The sequence below is a fragment of the Xiphias gladius genome, chromosome 15 (assembly GCF_016859285.1).
Source record: "Xiphias gladius isolate SHS-SW01 ecotype Sanya breed wild chromosome 15, ASM1685928v1, whole genome shotgun sequence".
NCBI classification, from domain to species: domain Eukaryota; kingdom Metazoa; phylum Chordata; class Actinopteri; order Istiophoriformes; family Xiphiidae; genus Xiphias; species Xiphias gladius.
The window spans coordinates 32,709,816-32,730,747 of NC_053414.1; the positions used below are offsets into that span (position 1 = coordinate 32,709,816).

The 20,932-nt window shown below is 37.5% G+C and overlaps 1 protein-coding gene across 2 annotated transcripts in view; it reads left to right on the forward strand.

The window, feature by feature from the left end:
• Positions 1 to 20,932, forward strand: part of LOC120799857 (teneurin-3) — a 106,427-nt gene that overhangs the window by 40,242 nt on the left and 45,253 nt on the right. For both annotated transcript variants that reach the window (XR_005708901.1, XM_040145303.1), the window contains one exon: positions 13,519 to 13,596. Coding sequence is in view for 1 of the 2 variants with exons in the window: in XM_040145303.1 (XP_040001237.1) it covers positions 13,519 to 13,596 (78 nt within the window). In the remaining variant the exon portion in view is untranslated. The remainder of the gene's footprint in view (positions 1 to 13,518; positions 13,597 to 20,932) is intronic.

Consider the following 20,932-nt stretch of genomic DNA (forward strand, 5'->3'; position numbering starts at 1 on the left):
TCAGAATAACAACATACGTGGATGCAAAGTACAGTGTACAAAGTGGATGCTAGCATTCCCCTGATGGACAGCAACATGGGAGGAGCAGATTTTCCTCATCAAGCATGTTTCAGTGCATTATCTTCAGAAAATGAGTCCAAAAAGGAGTTTCTTAAAATAAGTCCTCGCTCTGGGATCTAAGAAACTGACACCAACGGAAAAAATATTCTGCAATCAAACTTCAAAGTATTGCACTGGAGTTGTATTGATGTGACATGACATTGTCAGCAAGGGCCCAGTCCAGTTAAATTGCTGACAGCTTTTTTTGTAACAGCTGTTTTGTTGTTTAATTGTTTTACCTGGATTTCTCCTTGAAAACATCAGTACCAGCATAAGTTACACTGGTTTATTTACTTTTTGATTTAATTATGTCCACTGGTTACATGGATGCTATGTTGCTTTTATTTTCCACCTGTTGTATATTTTTACTTTTCCTGCTGCAACACTGTTTCACTATTGGTATTAGTAAAATGCCAATCAGACTTATCCCAGTGTATGTCTTCTCATCATTTCAGTCTTAGACTTAGTCTCACCTTCAAAGTTGTCGTCTGTCTCATCACTGCATGTACATCAACCAGAGTAACAGCTACATATTTGCCAAACACTTTCCTGTGGAGTTTCCTTGAAAACAAACAAGTTTTCCGTCTTCATTCAGTTTTACTCACCAAAATGCATTGTGTGTATCCTTGAGATCTAGCAAAAGTTTTGAATGTTTCCTTCCTCATATACTGTAGCTTTTGCACAGCTGAATTTTGAGCCCTGAACTATTTATATCTGTGTTTACTAGCTTTCAGTCATCTCCTTCACTGCCCTTGTGGGTGCATTATTGTGTTTCTTTACACGTCACCTGTTGATCACTGGAACAGCGTTAAACCACAGTGCTCAACAGTCACGACTAAAAATAGATGTGTGTACACTGTAAAATGTATTGAGGAACATCTGTGCGAATAAACGGTATTACCAAATTAAGGCCAAGCAACCTCTAACAATGACCATGACGATGACGCTGTCAGTGTGCTGTACCAATGCTGCCCCAATGGGGGAAGCAGTGAGTTTCACTATGCTGTGATCATTAGCAAAGCAGTGTAGATAAGATTCAGCTGCTATGTTTAATTTTTAGCCTGTGTTGAGCACTGCTGTCGCTGGTTAAAATGACAAACGTCGTAGGCAATATGTCATATCAGCTGTCACTAGTTAATATTAATTCTGTCAGTAACTCGATGACAGGCCTAATTTAAACTTGACTGTTGTCGACCACTGTACAACCAAGGGTTAACTGAGTGTTTCTTCCCAGCAAATCCAACAGAGTGATGTCTTTTTTTCTAGGGGATCTCATTACATCAGTGTCAGGGCTAGCATTCTTCCAAATGAACTTTCATTCATATCATATCAATACTTTAAGCTAATAGACTTTATATTTTTTTACCCTGACATTTGAGTTTTTGGATCAAGAAGCTCATTAAAAATAAGGTATGTGAGATTAAGTAGACTGAAGCTGTGTTATTTCAATGTGTCAGATACATATGCTATTTAATCAACATCTAAATAATGTAAGTATAAGTGTCAAATAGGACTCCGTATTGGCAGATACCCAATTTTGAAAGACCCATACCCCAAACTTGATCCTTGCTAATAAGTACAGTTTGAAGTAGAAATAATAAAACTTAGTGTACTTTTTGTATTCAAATAAATTAAATAATTTTGCTTGTAAATGTCTCCTTTTATCCCTTTATTAAGGAAAAACACATTATTTGATCAAATTTAATTACGCCCCTAAAGTTCTTTATGTGCTCTTATGTGCTACTTGGGGAAAAGAGTAAGCGTAGAGTACTGAACCATTGGCTAGAATGTTTATCGTGTCATGTGACTGTGCATACATGTGCGTCCCTGTGTGCATATATTAGTGTAAACAAAATTGGAAACCACACCTAAAAACATTGCTCCTTTGAATTATTGGTGTCCAAAACTCCACAGATATCCTTTAATATTTGTCCTGAATTTACAGCTCCTTGAACATGTTGCCACCGGACTTGTCTACAAACCTCGATTCTTCTGGTGTTAAATATGGTCTCCAGAGATATGCTCCGGGGTTCACCCTATGCTCAGCTGCTAGTAGGTGCTTGTCACTTCATTTTCTGACTGTCGTTCTGGTCGAATGAACTTGTCACCTCAGTCATAACTTCAGAGACACACGATTTTCAAATGCAGACTTAAAGGCCATCATTTTAGACTTCACTACACACAAGACCTTCCTCCTCCCAAAGCCGGTTTTACTCTAAACATGGGCTTTTTTCTGTCAGTACACCACCCCTACCTGATTTTATTTTTCAGCACGCAGTTTTTAAAATCTCATATACTATGTGAGTCTGAATGCAACAAAGTCTAGCGAGCTGATTTCAAATATAAGGGACGATGGCCTTCAAAGGGTTGAATGGTATCATTATAATTGTATTCAGGCTATTTGTTGTATTATCTGTTGTCTTTGATTAAGAAGATGATGTGTTTCATCTTAACCTCCATATTATGTAAACAATGCGTTTTGCTTTTCATAGCCATAAGTAGCTTTGATTATTTATAGGGTGGGTTCTTGTTTGTTTTACTTCTCCTTTGATTGATCATTAACCCTCAAGCTAATCAGGAGAGAAAACCAAACTTTTTCATTACCATGTTCATTTTATTGAGGTAGAGACCTCATTTACAATATAAATGAGAATAAACAAAAGATCCTAGTCACCATGAAACACAAATAAGAAACCTAGATAAAAAGCCTGCTCACTGAATTAATGCCCCCAAAAATGTATTTAGTAAAGCTACAATATTTTAACATTACATTCCCACCAGGCATACATATCACTTTTAAAACACAGTATTTACAATATTACTTTGGGCATGCACTGTATTGCAAGTATTGAAAAACTACTCAGAAACTGAATAGAACTGACAGTACAGCAAGCTAGATCATTTTCAAGTCCTCATATATAAAAAAAAAAAAAAAAAAAAAATACAGTAGTTCACTCCTCAGTGTCTTCCAAAACAACCCATACTACTATTTCAAACAAATTGCCACCTCTATGGTTAAGTTCTGATTAACTTTAGGCAACTGAAAGTACTTGGTTACGGCTAGGGGAAGATTGTGGTCATGGTTAAGGTTAGGATATCAGGGTTTTCTTTAAAAGAAAAAAAGAATGCTCCATTGGTACAAGACAGGACATGAATTGTGGTTTCCTGTGTCAAAGTCACATGCTTTGTTGACTCAGCCATCCAACATTAAACATTAAAACCAGCAACTGGTTTTAATGTTGTGGCTGATCTGTGACTGCTTTACCACCAAATATTCATTAAATATCAAATATTCACAAACCATATCATAAGTGGTGACATTTATGGGAAGACCTCAGTGTTCCACTTGATTTGGCCAGGTTTTCACAGATTGGTGTGAAATATAAGATTCATATTTAAAGTTTAACATACCATATAGAGCCCATAGGTCATCTATGTAAGCAGTTTATTACGACCCATAGTTACATTTTATTGTTAGGTGAACTCTAGAAGCCGTAGTAATTATGATGGGAGAAAAAGAAGGAAGACAAGTGATGTAGTATATAGAGCAACAAAGTCTGTTGTCTGTGATCAAAGTTGGTGTTGGAAAGTCCTATGCATTCTTAATTTTAAGTCCTACAGAAGTAGATTTTCCCCGTGCATTCTGCCGTTCTCTGATAACTCTGAATTTCACACTTTATTTCACTTTAGCCAAACTAAGTAATCAGTTCATGTTGTCATTCAAATATCAGCTTCATTCATCTGTTTGATTCCGACTTCTCTGTTATATGTTCATTATTAATGCGTCATTTATTAAGATTTGTTCATTATTATCTATTATCCTGCCACATATAATGTCTGTCATGTTGTGTTTTGTTGCAACTTGAGTAAGAGCAGAAACAAAGCATAAACAACAGGTTCCTACAAAAGTCACAACAGCTATCACTTAGCAACAACAAAACAAAATGATGTACTGCCTACAGCAGGGAAAACGTCACTTGGATAGATTGCTGTTGATGCTAGATACATACTGAACTGTCAGGTTATGAAAGACATAATAGTGGGATACTGTTTGAAAATGAAACACTGGTCGTGGAAAAGCCCTCTGATCAGCAGGTACTATGGAAGGATGGACAGATGGATAGATAAATAGTTGGAAGATGAAGAGGAGATAAAGTGGGAAGGGGTCTGCAAGCAATTCCTTGCACACCTCTCAGTCATAAATATGGAAAAGGAACAGCACGGCTCAGCCAGCCCTCCTACGAGCAGAATGTTATCCTGCTTCCCTGGCATATTAAAAAGACCTCTAGCTAAGAGAGATACAGAACACAGAGAATCAGATGAATGGACTTATGTACAGTGAGATGTATAGGCAAATAAACATATAATAACTGAGATGGATAAACAGACACATTCACTGACTTCTTTGTTGTTAAGTTGTTCTGGTTCTACATGTAGACACTTGAATTTGGGTAAGTTGTGGTTGAAATTTTCTAAAACTGGACTATTTGACAATTGATGCTGAATTTCAAGTGATAATAGGATAAATCTTCACACAAGTGAACACTTGAAAAATTTGACTACTTTTGAGTGCTGGCTGTAACATAAAAATTATTTTACTCTCTTAAACAAAATTGTCAAATGTCACATGAGGTTTGATGAATTTTTCAAACATTATATCAAGCTATGCAGTATATACCACACTATAGTATAAGGGTCATTCCATACCAGCTCACCTAGGTCTTTCCAGTTCATGTCATGGATTTTTTTTTTTTTAAATCATGTGAAAGCTGTAACTTACAAAGAAAAACATGCTCAATATGTATCACACAGAGATAGAAAACCTAGTAGAAATACCTACCTATGAAATAAAAGAACTCAATGTAATATTACAGCCAGGGAAAAGTATCGAAAATTTGACGAAGGAGTAATAACATAACATAATTCATTTTTTTATTCATCTGCAGTGAATATTATCACTTTCCCATAAAATAATCCTTTTTGGGAAAATATACAGTCAGAATATCTTAAAAAGTTAGCCTTCAGTTCCGAAGATATAGCAGGAGCTGTGGCACTATGCAGGACCAAATAACTTCTAGATGGGATAGAATTATATTAATAATACAGTACTAACTAGGTGAGATATTATTTTGTGTTAATTTATCATTAGTAATTTGTTATTAAGTTGATGACTGTAAAACATTCAGCAATGGTTATTCACTCAAATACATGTTGTAAATTAGCCTTAGGGTTTCTTGGATGTTCAGTAAAAATTCCAACGCGATCCAGTGGACATTAAACGATGGGTGAAGCTTAGAATACACATACAAAGAATTGCTCCGAGGGCCAAACTTAAGAAAAAATTAATAACTAAAAGTATTTGGAGTAGAGCTATAGGATTTTGCAAGGTCCCATGAATTTAATAGAAATTTTCACATGAATTTTTTTCAAGAAAATCCATGACATGAACTGGGAAAAGTTCTGAATTGTGGGTGACTTGGCATGGAATTGCCCATATAGTTCTGGAGCCTAGCAATGGATCATCACTATGTATTGGTATGTGGACACCTTAACATTGCAGCTATTTATGATTATTGTCATTCAAAAGTCATGGCCATTAATCTGCTGCTATAACGGCCTTCACTCTCCTGGTGTCAGGCTTTCCACCAGAATTTGGAACCTGGCTGGCAGGGATTTGCAGAGCATTAGTGAGGTCAGCCACTAATGTCAGGCAATAAGGGCTAATTCGCAGTCGGCATTCCAATTCATCCCAAATGTGTGGATAGGATTAAGGTCAGGGCTCTGTACAAGGCAAGCAAGTTCTTCCACACCAACCAAGTTGGAAACACAGTTTAATCTAACATGTCATTGTATGCGGAAGCATTAATTTACCTAAAATGGAATTGATTATATACAGCTCCAGAAAAAATTAAGAGACCACTGCAAAATTATCAGTTTCTCTGATTTTACTATTTATAGGTATGTCTTTGAGTAAAATGAACCTTTTTGTTTTATTCTATAAACTACTGACAACATTTCTCCCAAATTCCAAATAAAAATATTGTGTTTTAGAGCATTTATTTGCAGAAAATGACAAATGGTCAAAATAACAAAAAAGATGCAGTTTTTTCAGACCTCAAACAATGCAAAGAAAACAAGTTCATATTAATTTTTAAACAACACAATACTAGTGTTTTAACTAAGGAACAGCTCAGAAATCAATATTTGGTGGAATAACCCTGATTTTCAATCACAGCTTTCATGCGTCTTGGCATGCTCTCCACCAGTCTTTCACATTGCTGTTGGGTGACTTTATTCCACTCTTGGTGCAAAAATTCAAGGCTTTGTTTGATGGGTTGTGACCATCCATCTTCCTCTTGATCACATTCCAGAGGTTTTCAATGGGGTTCAGGTCTGGAGTTTGGGCTGGCTATGACAGGGTCTTGATCTGGTGGTCCTTCATCCCCACCTTGATTGACCTAGTTGTGTTGAATGGAGCATTGTCCTGCTGGAAAAACCAATCCTCAGAGTTGGGGAACATTGTCAGAGCAGAAGGAAGCAAGTTTTCTTCCAGGATAACCTTGTACATGGCTTGATTCATGCGTCCTTCGCAAAGACGCATCTGCCCGATTCCAGCTTTGCTGAAGCACCCCCAGATCATCACCGATCCTCCATCAAATTTCAAAGTGGGTGCGAGACAATGTGGCTTTAGGGCTCTCCAGGTCTCCATCTAACCATTAGACGACCAGGTGTTGGGCAAAGCTGAAAATTGGAGTCATCAGAGAAGATGACCTTACTCCAGTCCTCTATGGTCCAGTCCTTATGGTCTTTTGCAAACCTCAGCCTGGCTCTTCTTTGCTTCTCATTGATGAAGGGCTTTTTTGTAGCTGTACACGACTTGAGCCCTGCCCCTAGGAGCCTGTTTCAAACTGTTCTCGCCATGCACTTCACCCCAGCTGCCGTTTGCCATTCTTTTTGTAGGTCACTTGATGTCATCCTAAGGTTGCTGAGTGACATTCGAACGAGTTGATGGTCATTCCGGTCAGTGCAGAGTCGTTTTCGCCCTCTGCCGGTCTATAGCTTTGTTGTCCCCAATGTCTGCTGCTTGACCTTGTTCTTATGAACCGCCATCTTAGAAATTTTAAGGATGGAAGAAACCTGACGCTCACTGTATCCCTCTGCCAGTAAAGCCAGAATTGCCAGCAGTGGTTTTTATACTTTTCCTCACTCAATAAGATTTGGTTCAGGTGATCACCTAATCAGTACCGCATTAAGTAGAATGAGATGTACTTGTGTTGGAATTAAACAGACTATGGAATGGAATGGCTGTTATACATGTAGAGATGCTGATTTCAGAAAAATTTGCAGTGGTCCCTTAATTTTTTCCAGAGCTGTATATTGGACCTATATATATTGTATATGAACTGGAAAACTTGACTTGGTTGACATGGAGCACAAAACTGCTGTTAGATTGTGAAGTAATGATGTAAGCAAAAATGTTAGCTCAGTTAATAGACAGATGGACTTACATTTTGGATGCAGTGCAGGCAAACTGTAAGGGGATGCAGGTTTCATATGTAAAAAAGAGTGGAGAGGTGACATGATGATGTGTGTCACCACTGCAACAGTGCAAAATGCTCCTTTCCTCTCCTCATCTTCTCTGTCATTTTCATTATCAATGAATCTCTATTGTTTTTGTGAAAATGGTCACAAAGATGTGACTAAAAAGTCACAAATCAGTTAAATATTTTTCCTATTATAACAAACAGCGTTCTCCGTGGGGAAAATGAAAGCATACTGTATCTTAATATCTTTATCTGTGTCTTGATAATTGACTTATGATAATTCACTGTTTTAGCAATATATGTTTGCATACTCATGTGCGTATGCATCATCATGTGTGGTGCGGTGATAAGATTTATCATAAGTTGTATAACAGGCCAAAAACTCTCAGTTAATGGTGAACTGGAAACGGTAGGTGTGAATGTGTTTACTTGTGTGTGTGAGTCCTGAGACTGAGTGGAAATCTATCTAGGGTTGTCTGCCTTTTGACACAGTGGATGCTGGGACAGTCCCAATCTGTTGCTGTATATTACAGTGTATATCACAGTAAGACTCTGTCCAGTCTTGATAGATCTGTTAAGGATAAAGCTTCTTATTGTTGTGACAGCATTGCTGGAGAACAGCTGTGAGATGCAAATAATAATATAAAAAAGTTTTGTTTTTTTTTCATTTATCTGCATCTGCATCAACTTACCTTGCAGATGAATGACTGTTTATGCTCACAGCTTGATATGCTCACATGTGGTATGCGTGTAAGTTTTAATTTTATTTTTTTTTGCTGGTTTGGCATGACTGAAAATTAAAAACTCTGATAATGATTGTGATTTTCAGATTTTTTTCTTGTCTTTTGCCTCACACTGCCAGTGGACGTAACGTGCAGTGTATATACACCTTTAAAAATAGGTCAATCTAATGTTATGAACACCACCTCTGCAAGTTAAAATGGTGTAGTTTACAATATTTCATCATTTATTACAGTGATTATAGTCTATTTCCTTCCATATAAGAAATTATATTTATCGCATCCAAAATCAGAGCACACGTACTATCTCTCTCTCTAAAATTTATATTTAACTGTACCTTTCTGTTAATGTTATGACGTTCAACTCCAGCCATATAAGAAATGCTGCAGGTCAAGACTAGGACTAGTCTGATGACCATTATATCGACAACTTGAGGTCTTTTTCAAACATAATCATCATAATCAAATATTTGTCGTTTCTAGTGACCATGGTCTAGCTGTTGGTCTCATTGCAGTCTAAGAACTCTGTTTTTTCCATAATCTTTTAATATAGAAATACCCATCCAATTTATTTTCAAAATACTCAGAATTGAACCCTGCATGTCCTGTTATATACAAGTTAAATGTATTCAGAATTTATTTCAAAATCGCTTTCATTGGGGTGGGAGTGCCCTGCTGCTCTGTGAAGAGTGGATATGGGATAAATAGTTGTTTATTCATCATGGAGTAGAGTTGATGGTTAATATTCGCTAGTGAGTAAATACAAATCCTTCTCTAAACTCTAAAAGCTCTTCTACTGATTAGTGAGAAAGAAGGGGAGAGATATAGAAGGGTGTGTGTGTGTGTGTGTGTGTGTGTGTGTGTGTGTGTGTGTGTGTGTGTGTGTGTGTTCTACTACATGCAAGTGTTTCGACTTTGCTTTTGAGTTTTTATTTGATCACCATAAAAAACATTATCTCTCTCGCTCAGATTATTTGTTTTATGTTGTTCTGTGTCTTTCTCTCCTGTTAGCTACACTTTCTCTTGTTGGTCTACACAGCACTACACTAAAGTGGGCTCATACTCCATCCAAACTGTTTGCCAGATGGTCAGATCGCTCCACAAACCGCCAATATTATTGGTTTCTTTCATTATTGGTTTCTTTCAGAAACCAATAATCCGTCATACCCACTTAATGCCGTAATTGACCAGCTGGCACTTTTCATGCGTACAGCCAAGTCCAACACTACGAATGTTTTTAAATGATATCATATCTCCCCCAACTTGATGAGGGCCAGCTTTATCACTCTGTCTTCAGAAGTAGCCGATGGTATCTTGCATAAACACTTTTGATGTCCGATGTGGTTGACATCAAATACAATCTTATGGCACGTCAAAGTTTAGAGGTGGACACAATCTCCATCTACTCATGTATTTAAGCTTGTCATAGACAAGTGCTCTCAGACACATACACCACAGAAATTAATGAAAAAGTTAAATGACCTCATGGATTTTTTTCCTTAGGACACATTTCAACCACATTTCAAACACATTTTTTTTCTGTTCAGTATTAATGCATTTTTCTGGTAAACTAAATTATTTTTAAAAGTCTGTCAATTAAGCAATACTGTACTTGCTATTTGCACTAGTTCCACTGTACAGTGGTATTCCTGTGATTAAGGTAATACTCTCGTTACACTGTTCACTCCCCTGAAAGATCCTGTTTGTGTGACTCCCTGTAACTGTTAGTGCTCAGTATCAAGAGAGAATTATGTTGGTTTTTTTTCCTGTCCAGCTACATTTGAAACTTCACCAAAAGAATCACAGCCAGAATCCTACTCCATTGTATCTTCTCATCGTCTGTTACAATTTCAAAATAGTGTCCCTTTGATGTGTCTTTGAATCAAATACTCAACCGGGGGAGGCTTGAAAGGTGGTTGTTAAAATCTCGTACGTTGTCGTACGAAGTCACTTTGTTAACCTTTTCTTATATTGCAGTCTTTTGCTAATATCATTTAAATTTATTTTTTCCCTCATCAGTCCACACTCAATACCTCATAATGACAAAGCAAAAAAAGACTTAAAAATTATCACATTGAAATGCAGCGATCAGCCACAACCATAAAATCAGTTACCAGTTTGAATGTTTTGGCCGAATGCTGTATATATATGCTACATTCAGCTTTTATATATTGAAAAAGAAAATACGGACATAAAATGTACGCTTGACACAATTGTTGGCACCTTTTTGATGAATTTAAATTAGTTCCTCAAACAAACTAATGAGACTCACCTGTGCTTAATCTTCAGGGTTCACATGACCTGAATTAACCAATGAATGATGGTTTTACTGCGTAAAAAGGGGCTGATTGTTTTCAGTTTCTTTTTCAGAATGGTGAAGACAAGAGAGCTGTGTGAGAGCATCAGAAATGCTATTATCAAAAAACTTAACAATTCCAGAGACTACAAGGCATTGGCCAAAGATCTTGAATTCCCTGTCTCAACAGTTTGTAATGTTATCAAGAAGTTTCACGGACATAAAACTGTTAAGACGCTTCTAGGACGTGGTTCTAAGAAGAAACTCAAAGAGAGAAGTCTGCGAAGGTTGATGCAGATTGTGGAAAATAAAAAAAACACGGAAGACATCTAAAGAGCTTCAGGCTGATCTGGATCAATCTGGAGTAGTGGTTTGAGCCTGTACCATACACTACACACTAAACCAAGGGCTCCATGGGCGAAGGCCAAGGACGACACCACATTGAAAGAATGGCACAAAAAGACAAGACTAATGTTTGCAAAAACTTTCATAGATAAGCCACAGTCTTTCCAGGATAATATTCTATTGACAGGTGAAACCAAAGTAGAGTTCTTTGTGAATGCAGTACACCAGTTTGTTAACAGGCAATGAAATTAAGCCTGTAAGGGAAAGATCCCCCTACCTACAGTAAAACATGGTGGAGGATCTATCGTGCTGTGGGGCTGCTTTGCCTCTGGTACTGGAGGAATTTAATGTATCAAAGGAATGATGAAACCAGAAGATTACCATTTTAAAGCCAAATGAGTTGCCCAGTGTCAGAAAACTAAGTGTGAGGAAAAGGTTTTGGTTCTTTTAGCAGGACAATGACCCAAAGAACACGTCCAGCAGTACAAAAGAATGGTTAAAAAAAAAAGTTTTAAACTGGCCAGCAATGAATCCTAGCCTAAATCCCATTGCGAACCTTCGTACTCAGTTTAAATCTGCCATTGCAAAAAAAACCCACTTAAACTAGAAACTTAAAATTGCTTGAACGCATAGCACTAGAAAAGTGGCAGAAACTACCAGCAGACAGGTGCAAGCAGCTTCTAGAAGGCTACAAGTTTAGAGGCTGTTATTGTTGCCAATGGTTCTACAACCAAATATTAGCAAAGGGTGCTGATAATTTTGTCTGAGGTACATTTTATGTTTGTATTATTTCACTATTATGCAAGTATTTTATTTTATTTTTTTATTTTTCCTAAGTAACCATTTTATTCAAGTATTTGATTACACAAAATTGGTTCATTTAATCTATTTCAGATGATATTCTAAATTATGTACTTAAAATGCAGGGTTGCCAATAATTTCAACCAGTACTGTGTATAGATATACTGAGACAGGATTTTGTCAAGGCTACAACAACATTTCTGCTTTAAGGTTCCCAAGAGCACAGTGGCCTCCATGCGTCTGAACTCCAGCAGAACCTGAACCTAAACTAAAGAGATCCTGTGTGGGGATGGGAGAAACTTCCAGAAGGACAACTGTCACTGCAGCACTTCATTGATCTGGGCTTTATGGCAAAGGGGCCAGAAAGAAGCCTTTCCTCAGTGACAGACTCATGAACACCTAAAGGACTCTAATACTGTGAGAAACTAAATTCTCTTGTCTGATGAAACCGAGATTGAACTGTTTGGCTTCAATTCTAAATATCTTGTCTGGAGAAAACCAGGCACAGCTCATCACCTGACCAATACCATCCCAACAGTGAAGCATGGTGTTGGCAGCATCATGCTGTGGGGGTGTTTTCAGTGGCAGGGAGACTGATTCGGGTTGAGGGAAAGCTGAACAGAGAAAAGTAGAGTTATCCTTAATCAAAACCTGGTCCAAAGCACCAAAGACCTCAGACTAGGCCAAAGGTTCACCTTCCAACAGGACAATGACCCTAAGCATTCTGTAAGAACACTTACAGCATACTCAAGAAGTTTTGAGGCTGTAATCTCTGCCAAAGGTGCTTCAATTAAGTACTGAGCAAAGGATCTGAATACCTAAAACTTTCCAAAATTCTTTTTTTTGCTTTGTCATTATGAGGTATTAAATGTAGATCGATGAGGGAAAAAAATGAATTAAAATAATTTTAGCACATGGCTGCAACATAATAAAATGTGAAATAGTGAAAGGGTCTGAAAACTTTCTGAATGCACCGTATGTAGTAAAGGCAGAGGTAGTATCATTTTGTCACATCTCACTGAAAACTCCTAGGTCGGAATGTATGTTTCAGCACAGACATATGACTTTGACTGCAGTTTGCATCGTGTCTTCTACCAATAGTCAACATTGGTTTCTTTTAACCATGAAGGTAATTTTTATCTAACTGAAACAGAAGAGTTTGGTTTGTCTTCATTCAACCAATGGGGTACCTTGCCAGGCCAAAAGACTTGTAATAATGCCCTAAGTGTTGCAATTATTATTGTCTTGTCTATTGTGACATCTGTGGTAATAACATCACCTTAAAGAATGAATGAAAATAAATTAACATTTTTCAAGACAGGCCAAAGAAAACACACAACAAAGATAAATATACCAAGAATTTTTCATTAAGGATCAGATGTAGTTGAGTGAGAATGTCTGTCATAGAGGTATACCAAACTGTCTGGACCATTTCTGACATTTATTGTTGACACCATGCAGTATGTTTCCTTAAAAGTCTGTTCTGCTCACACTTAGCTTTTGGTAACAAGATTTGGTTCACATGAAATGTTGCTGGGAGAATGGAGGAAAGTAACAATTTGCATTATCATTCAGAGCATACACAGAAGCATACAGGAAATTGGTTAATGCAGTTTTAGAGTTTATGCTTATATCCGGGCCTGGTCAGTTATTGTTTATGATTCCATTAATTTTCTTGTTTTTCTGTCCTTAGCTTTGGAAGTACAGAAGGGAATAACACAACTTATCAGCAGACCAGTGCCATTCACCTTGTAGACCGCTCAACAAGTTGGTAGGTTCAACTCAAACCTTCTCACTGTCTGCCCATCTGTGTCTCTTGGGTTTCTCACTGGATCACTGCTTAGCATTGTCTATCTGCCTCTCAGTTATCCCCTCTTCAATATAGTTAGCTGTCTACCGTGTTCATTTTTGTTTAAATTGTTCTCCCTGCTTCTCTCTCTAAATCTCTCATTTAAGAGTGAGAAGATTAGAACCAATTTTCCTTGATTAGGCCATTCTTCTCGCAGTTGGAGAAAAAAGAAAAACAGAAAAAAACCTGCTCTGCAATTTGAACACGTGCAGCGAACAAGTGATTGCGATCAATAAAAAAATGAGCTGTATAAAAAAGGGAAAAAAACAGAACAAGTAAAGGAATGAATTGCCAATTTCTGTTCCTGTCAAGTGTTTTCTGAATGCAGCTCTAGAGGAAAAGCTGTTTCCGCTGAAGGACTCTGACAGCATTGTGTGTGAGTGTGTGTGTCAGAGGGGATGAGGGTGGTTGCTCAGCATTCAACAGAGCTTGATTATCAGACATTTTTTAATTTTATTTCCATAATGGTAAATGTGGGATTACAAGTGGTACTTTTTTATGATTTGTGACACTGTTTGTTTTGTTTCTGATAAAAAAACAGTAAAGTGCCAAGGTCACAGTGTTTCCAGGTGTTGTTACATATCTAGCATAAATCTTTGATGCTGCTTGCCAAGTGCTCCATCTGCTAAAGACTTTCAGCAGGACTAATAATGTAAAACGATTTGTAATAATTCTGACCGAGTACCATTGTGGAAAATTATGACTATTAACTCATCTAATTTATTGTGATTGAGATAATGCTGTAAATAATTTTTTTAAAGTGACTAAACTCAACAGCACATTGTTTAAGTGCTGTAGGGCTACAGGGACACATATTGACTTTTGTATAGTATCATGGTTTCAGGAGGAAAAGTGAGCCAGTCAGTGATATTTTTTTTCCTTGGCATTATCAAGCATTATCAATTCTTTATACTGTATACAGTTCAGACTCTAAGTATTTGTGACATTTTTTGTTCTTCAGGTTTGCGCCTCAGCGCATTCGATTTGAAATAAAATAATGGATACTACGTTAAAGTGGTACATCTCTGCTTTAATTTGAGTTGGTTTACATCAATATTGAAAGAACTGTGTTGGAGATATAGCCCTTTAAACAAATAGTTCCCAACTTGTAAGGGTTCAAAAGTAATTGGGAACTTGGCTGCCAAATGTTTTTTGGGCAGCTGTGTCTTTTCAACATTAGTTCATGCAAAAAAGTTTGAGGTGGACTTGTCTGTCAATATGAGGAGTAAAGACATGAACATGCAAGTGAAGAAGATAATAATGAGGCTCAAAACAGCAAAATCTATCAGAGCAATATCAAAAGTACTTGGTTTGCCAAAATTAATGGTTGGTTACATTCTAATAAAACAGTTGCGCACAGGAAAACTAGAAAATGGCAAACAAGCTGGTAGACTGAGGAGCACAAGTCATGTGGATGACCGAAAAATCATTTGCATGGTGAAGAAAAACCCCTTCATGACTGCAGAGCAAGTCAAGAATGCTCTCCAGGTTGTAGGTGGACATGTTTCCTTGTCAACGATTAAGAGAAGATTTCATGACCAGAACCTCAGAGGATTCACCACAAGATGCATACCCCTGTAAGTCTCAAAACAGAAAGGGCAAGTTTGCAGTTAACAGTTTTCTGAAATAAAGCTCTATGGACCGATGAAAGAGAAAATCAACCTCTATCAAAATTGTGGAAAGAGGAAAGTGTGGAGAAAAAAGGTGGTTCCGTTGTAGCTAAGGCACGTACTGCTGCCAATGTAACTGGCACACTGGCATAATGACAGCGATCATAAACATGTGGCCAAAGCAACCAAAGAGTTTTTCAGATTGAAGAGGTAGAATATCCTTGATTGGCCAATCACTTGATCTCAATGAGCTGAGCTGACTGAGCTGCATTCCACTAGCTGAAGCCCAGACTAAAGGCTGAGAGACCCACAACAAGCAAGAGCTGAAGTTGGCAGCAGTGAAGGCTTGTGTCTTCCCTGTGGAAGGCCTTCACCAGGGAAGATACAAAGCATCTGATGTTTAGGTTTCAAAGACTTCAGGCAGTCATTGACTGAAAAGGATTTTCCACAAAATATTAAACACCTGTTCAATTACTTTTGAACTTTTGGCCTAAAATTTTGGCACTATGTGTTAAAAGGGCTCCACACATTTCTTTCTATATTGATGTAAACCTACTCAACTTAAAGCTGAGACTTGGCACTTTAATGTTGTGTCATTATTTTATTTCAAATGGAATATGCTGAAGCTCAGAGCCTGAAGTACAAAAAATGTGCAGCTAACCAAATACTTATAGCCTGAACTGTATACAGCCCTCATTGAAATTATTGGCACCTCTGAATTTTAAGTACAGAATAAATGCAAATTAACCAATTTTTATAATCAAATATTTACTAAAATGTAAAAAAAAACCAGAACAAAAAAAAAAGCATTCATATAGTGAAAAAAAAAATACAGACATAAAATATATGCTTGACACAATTATTGGCACCCTTTTGATGAATTTAAATTAGTTCCTCAAACAGAATTAAAAACAAATAATACCCACCTCTTCTTAATTTTCAGTGTTCACATGACCAGAGTTAACCAATGAATGATGGTATTACTGCGTAAAAAAGGGGCTCTTTGTTTCCAGTTTCTTTTTCACAATGGAGAAGACAAGAGAGCTGAGAGCACCAGAAATGTTATTATCAAAAAACATAACAATATCGAAGGCTACAGGGCTATCATAGCCTGTTTCAACAGTTTGTAATGTTATCAAGAAGTGTCACAGTCATAAAACTGTTTCCAGTGCATGGTGCTAAGAAGAAACTCAATGAGAGAAGTCTGCGAAGGTTGATGCGAATTGTGGAAAAAACACCACGCAAGACATCTAAAGAGCTTCAGGCTGATCTGGATCAATCTGGAGTGGTGGTTTCAGCTAAGAGCTAACTCTAACTTCTAACTTTACTTTCTAACTGTTACATTTTGGCAGCCATTATAGCGGCTTTCCCTACCTCCCATAACCAATTTTAACTTGCATATCCAGATGTATTTGAATAAGATTTAGCTAAGACAAATGTACACCTTTCTTTCATGTGAAGTGACTGGTCCACATTAAGTCACTGTGAGGATCGTCTCCTACCCTGCTTTTTTACATCTTGAGCAAATTGCATCTGGGAGTCTTTGGCAAGACAATTTTCGCTTAATATATAAACTTAACTTTTAAATACTGTAAACAACAGGAGAGGAGAGGAAGCCAAACATTGGTAACCCTGACAGCTGTAGTCATTGCTACTGCCACTGTTCTGTATCGTAAGTGGTTAAATGTTCATTACAGTGTGTCTCTCACCATCTCCACAGAGGGTCTGAGTAATCAGATTTACATGCATTTTCACTGTATATTATTGTGAATTTTATATACAGCACTTTTTGTATTCTAACCATAGCCCCTGTAGTTCAGTTTAAGGGTGTAGTATCCACATCTGGATGCAGGCCACCCACCTTCATGGGCTGCATTAGCCTGGATAGTCTGGACTTGCCATGAAATGGAGAAAATATGCAGCACCCATATCTTGAACTGGGTCTTTACATGTATCTCTGCATTAGTATAAAAGTCCAAATAACAGTCGACCGTATTACTCGCCAATCTATCATAGCAGACATCAAATGAAAGAAGTTACAAAGCTCAGGTCTTTGAATAGAGTCAGAAAGCAACAGGAAAAAAGAGGTGGAGAGCAGACTTTAAATTTGTTGAATTTAAGTCCAAGTCACTTTGACTTTCACAGATGCTTAAAGAGAGTAAATGTAGCATTTACCTGGTGAACCATACATACCCTACTACACCTATCTATGGAAATAGTTATTTATATGTATGAATCAATTAATAAAAAATGTTGTTTTTACAGACTTTCACTGACAGAAAGTGCCATATTAATTTAGATGACGTTATTGTTGATTTTTTTTTTTCCATAAATATATCTCTCCATATACAGCAAGTAATTTATCTTGACAATATACATGGCTCCATATAGCATGTAATGCATGCATGTACTCTATGTAATTGAGAAAATAAGACTAAAAAAAACAAATAATGTAAAGTTTTCAACCTCTACTGTCTTTGAAAGAACTTCTGTAATTCATGGAACTTCGGTAGTTAATGGTTACATAACCACGTAAACCACAACTAGTGACTGATATGACCTGACAGCTAGCCAGTAACCAAATGAGATCTTGCAAAGACCGCTGACAGGAGGAAGTTGACCCACTGGGGCTATCATTGATGACCCATGGCACCAGTATTCTTGACTAGCTGGGCCAGTTGGATGCTTCCTTAGCGGAGACTAAAAAATAGAGAAACATTTTGGGCCAATTTATCCGCAATTTCCAATCCTGTCAACTGGTGATGGATCAAGGGCAGTTACAATGTTAAGATCAAATCAGAACCTTCCTGAAGAGTTTGCAGGCTTGCTTCAGTGCTTTGAGACTTGTTTGATATTTTCAGTAGTAAATCTGGATACTTCCATTGATACTTAATGACTCAACAAATAGTCATATGAGACAGGTAAGGGGGAGGAAAAGAGGAGAGCTTGGCAACTGTGGCAACTAAGCAGAAGCAGGGGTTGTCTGCATAGCTGAAATTGAGGAGGAGTTACTTGAAATGTAAAAAGAAACTGTATTCCTTCCAAGACTCACAGGCATCACAACCGTATGGACAGGTAGCCCTTATTCACTACAGGAACTTAGCAAAATGTAAAGTGTATCCATTTTCCACTTTTCTCTGCCCATTTTGGGGATGAGTTTGTGGAGCTAAACTTCAGCATTGCTCAGGAGGTGAAACCAAATGCAACTTTCAGGGGTTGACGGGCAAAGCTGTCACTTGTGACTGGTTAAACCAAGGGGTTGTCCCATCACAAAGGACAGCTACAACACAAGTCTAGTATTTTGAAAAAATGGGGATACAACACACAGCCAAACAGTGAATGGAAAATATTAAAAGATGAAACAAGATTATGAGAGTGCAATGGATTGAGGGAGTAAATTCAAACAAAGAAACAAACAAAAAAAACTATTTGATGCTGACTGACCAATGTTGTGTTGAAGTCTGTTGACCGCCTCGATTTATGTCTCCCTTTATCTCAACCTGAAGTCAACCTTAGCCAGTCTTCCTCTGAGATACAGTACGTAATTCCACCCAACTACACCCTAAAGTGAACCAGTGTACTCCATCAGAACTGCTTGTCAGAAGGTTGAGAAGCCCCATCCACCACACCTTTCCAACACTGGATTACGGGGGGCTGTGTACCGTTTTCTTGTAACTTTCCAAAACTGGCAATCCGACATTCATACCCATTGCACACTGTGACCATCTCTGCGGAGGTGAGACAGTAAGTTGGGTTTGAAATTTTCTTTAAACAGCTATTTGTAGCAGTTTTCCTGCGAGCAACCGAGTTCAACACTAAGACTGCCTTTCACAATGAGTGTCTAAATATATTCACTGTTATCCCGATACTTCTACCCCCATACTAAAATGTTGCATCCCTCTCCCCTCTCCTGATGGCCAGCTTTTTACCGTGTGGCTGTTCGAATCAGGTATAAATACTTTTGATAGCCTTGTAGTTGGACAACAAATTGTTTGAACCACTTACTTTCTATTACTTGGCCCTAATCCCAACCACCACAGTCTGTGATGCCTAACCATAACCTAATCCTAACCTCTGAGGGCAGTGCCATTGTGTCAGCATATGAACTTGTTTAAATTTCTCATGTTCATGTAAATGTGAAATAAAATCAATAACAATATTAGCACCATTTTTTTTCTGTTGTTGTCTATCCCACAACCACTAACTTAAAGATTAACTAAACCCACTTTTTTGATTTAGTAAATTGCATGTACAGTCAACTTCTATTGATAATTGGCCCCATTTTATAGTGTACATTGCAACAAACCGTTATTTTAATTTTTTCAGAGAAAAATCCAGTAACTCTCTCCACATCATTGGATGTTTCCAGCATCTACTGTTATGCAAATATACTCTCATCTGATCCACACTTGCATCTGGAGTTTTTCTTTTCACCAGATGGTCTTGAACTGGGGCGCATTGTAGTTATGGGTAACCTTATACCTCCACCTTTTTAATTTTAAATCTAGTTTGTGGTGTTTTTGGTGGAGCATAAGCACATAATGATGAGTGGCAGCAAGTCATGATATTTGTTACACTAAGAGAAAGCATATGTCATTGTTTATTTAAATATATAAATAAGTAAATAAAATAGAAATACAATACTAATGCAGTCCTGCTATAAATTCTACCTTCATGATGGTTACAATATACTATATATATGGTGATAATAATAATAAACCTGCATTACATTATGCAGAGAGATGTGTCTGTTCTTTAGCCTACCAGTCATTGCTTTAAATGAAACCACAAAGGCTGCAGAGTGAACTGAATGCACAGCAGTGTGTCTGAAAAGTAAAAAACTTATTTTTGTGGACAACAAAACTTTTACATTATATCTAGCCTTGCTAGTAACAGATTTTGTGTTAAGGTGCTCTGTAATGTGAAAAACACAAAACATCTTTTTTAAATTCATGTAAATTTTAATTACTAGGGAATCTGGGAATCTGCAAACTAGATTGTTTTGCAAATTATGTGATAGTTTAGAACAGTCACTACCTTAAAGAACCAGTATGTGGGATTTAGTGGCATCTAGCAGTCAGGTTGCAGATTGCAACCAACTAAATACCCCTCACCTCTCCCTTTCCTAGCGTGTAGGAGAACCTACGGTAGCCTTCAGGTAACGTAAAAATGCGAAAGGCCCTCTCTAGAGCCAGTGTTTGGTTTATCTGTTCTGGGCTACTGTAGAAACATGGCTGGCTCCATGGAAGAGGACCCGCTCTCAATGGAGATATAAAGGGCTATAACTGGTTCTCTCTCAATAAGAAACAAAGCAGTTTGTATTTTAATATTGACACCAGACAAAAGGTCCAAGCATTTGATTTCATCAGTGTTGGTCAGTCAAGCTAGTGATGAGCAACACTGCCACTGTATTAAATAACAGCTGAACTACTTCCATGTCAACCAATCAAATGTCAGAGGAGATGAGCAAAAAGTTACCCTCTACCCATGCCTGTCAGAGGAAGACAAACCCAGTACTAGTGATGCGTGTGTGTGTGTTTCAGCTCAATATCCCTAGGAATTACGTGTATTAGACAGTTCCATAGCTCACTATTTGTCACCAGTACCATCATTTATTTTTCATTGCTCATTATGTAGTAAGGCAGAAA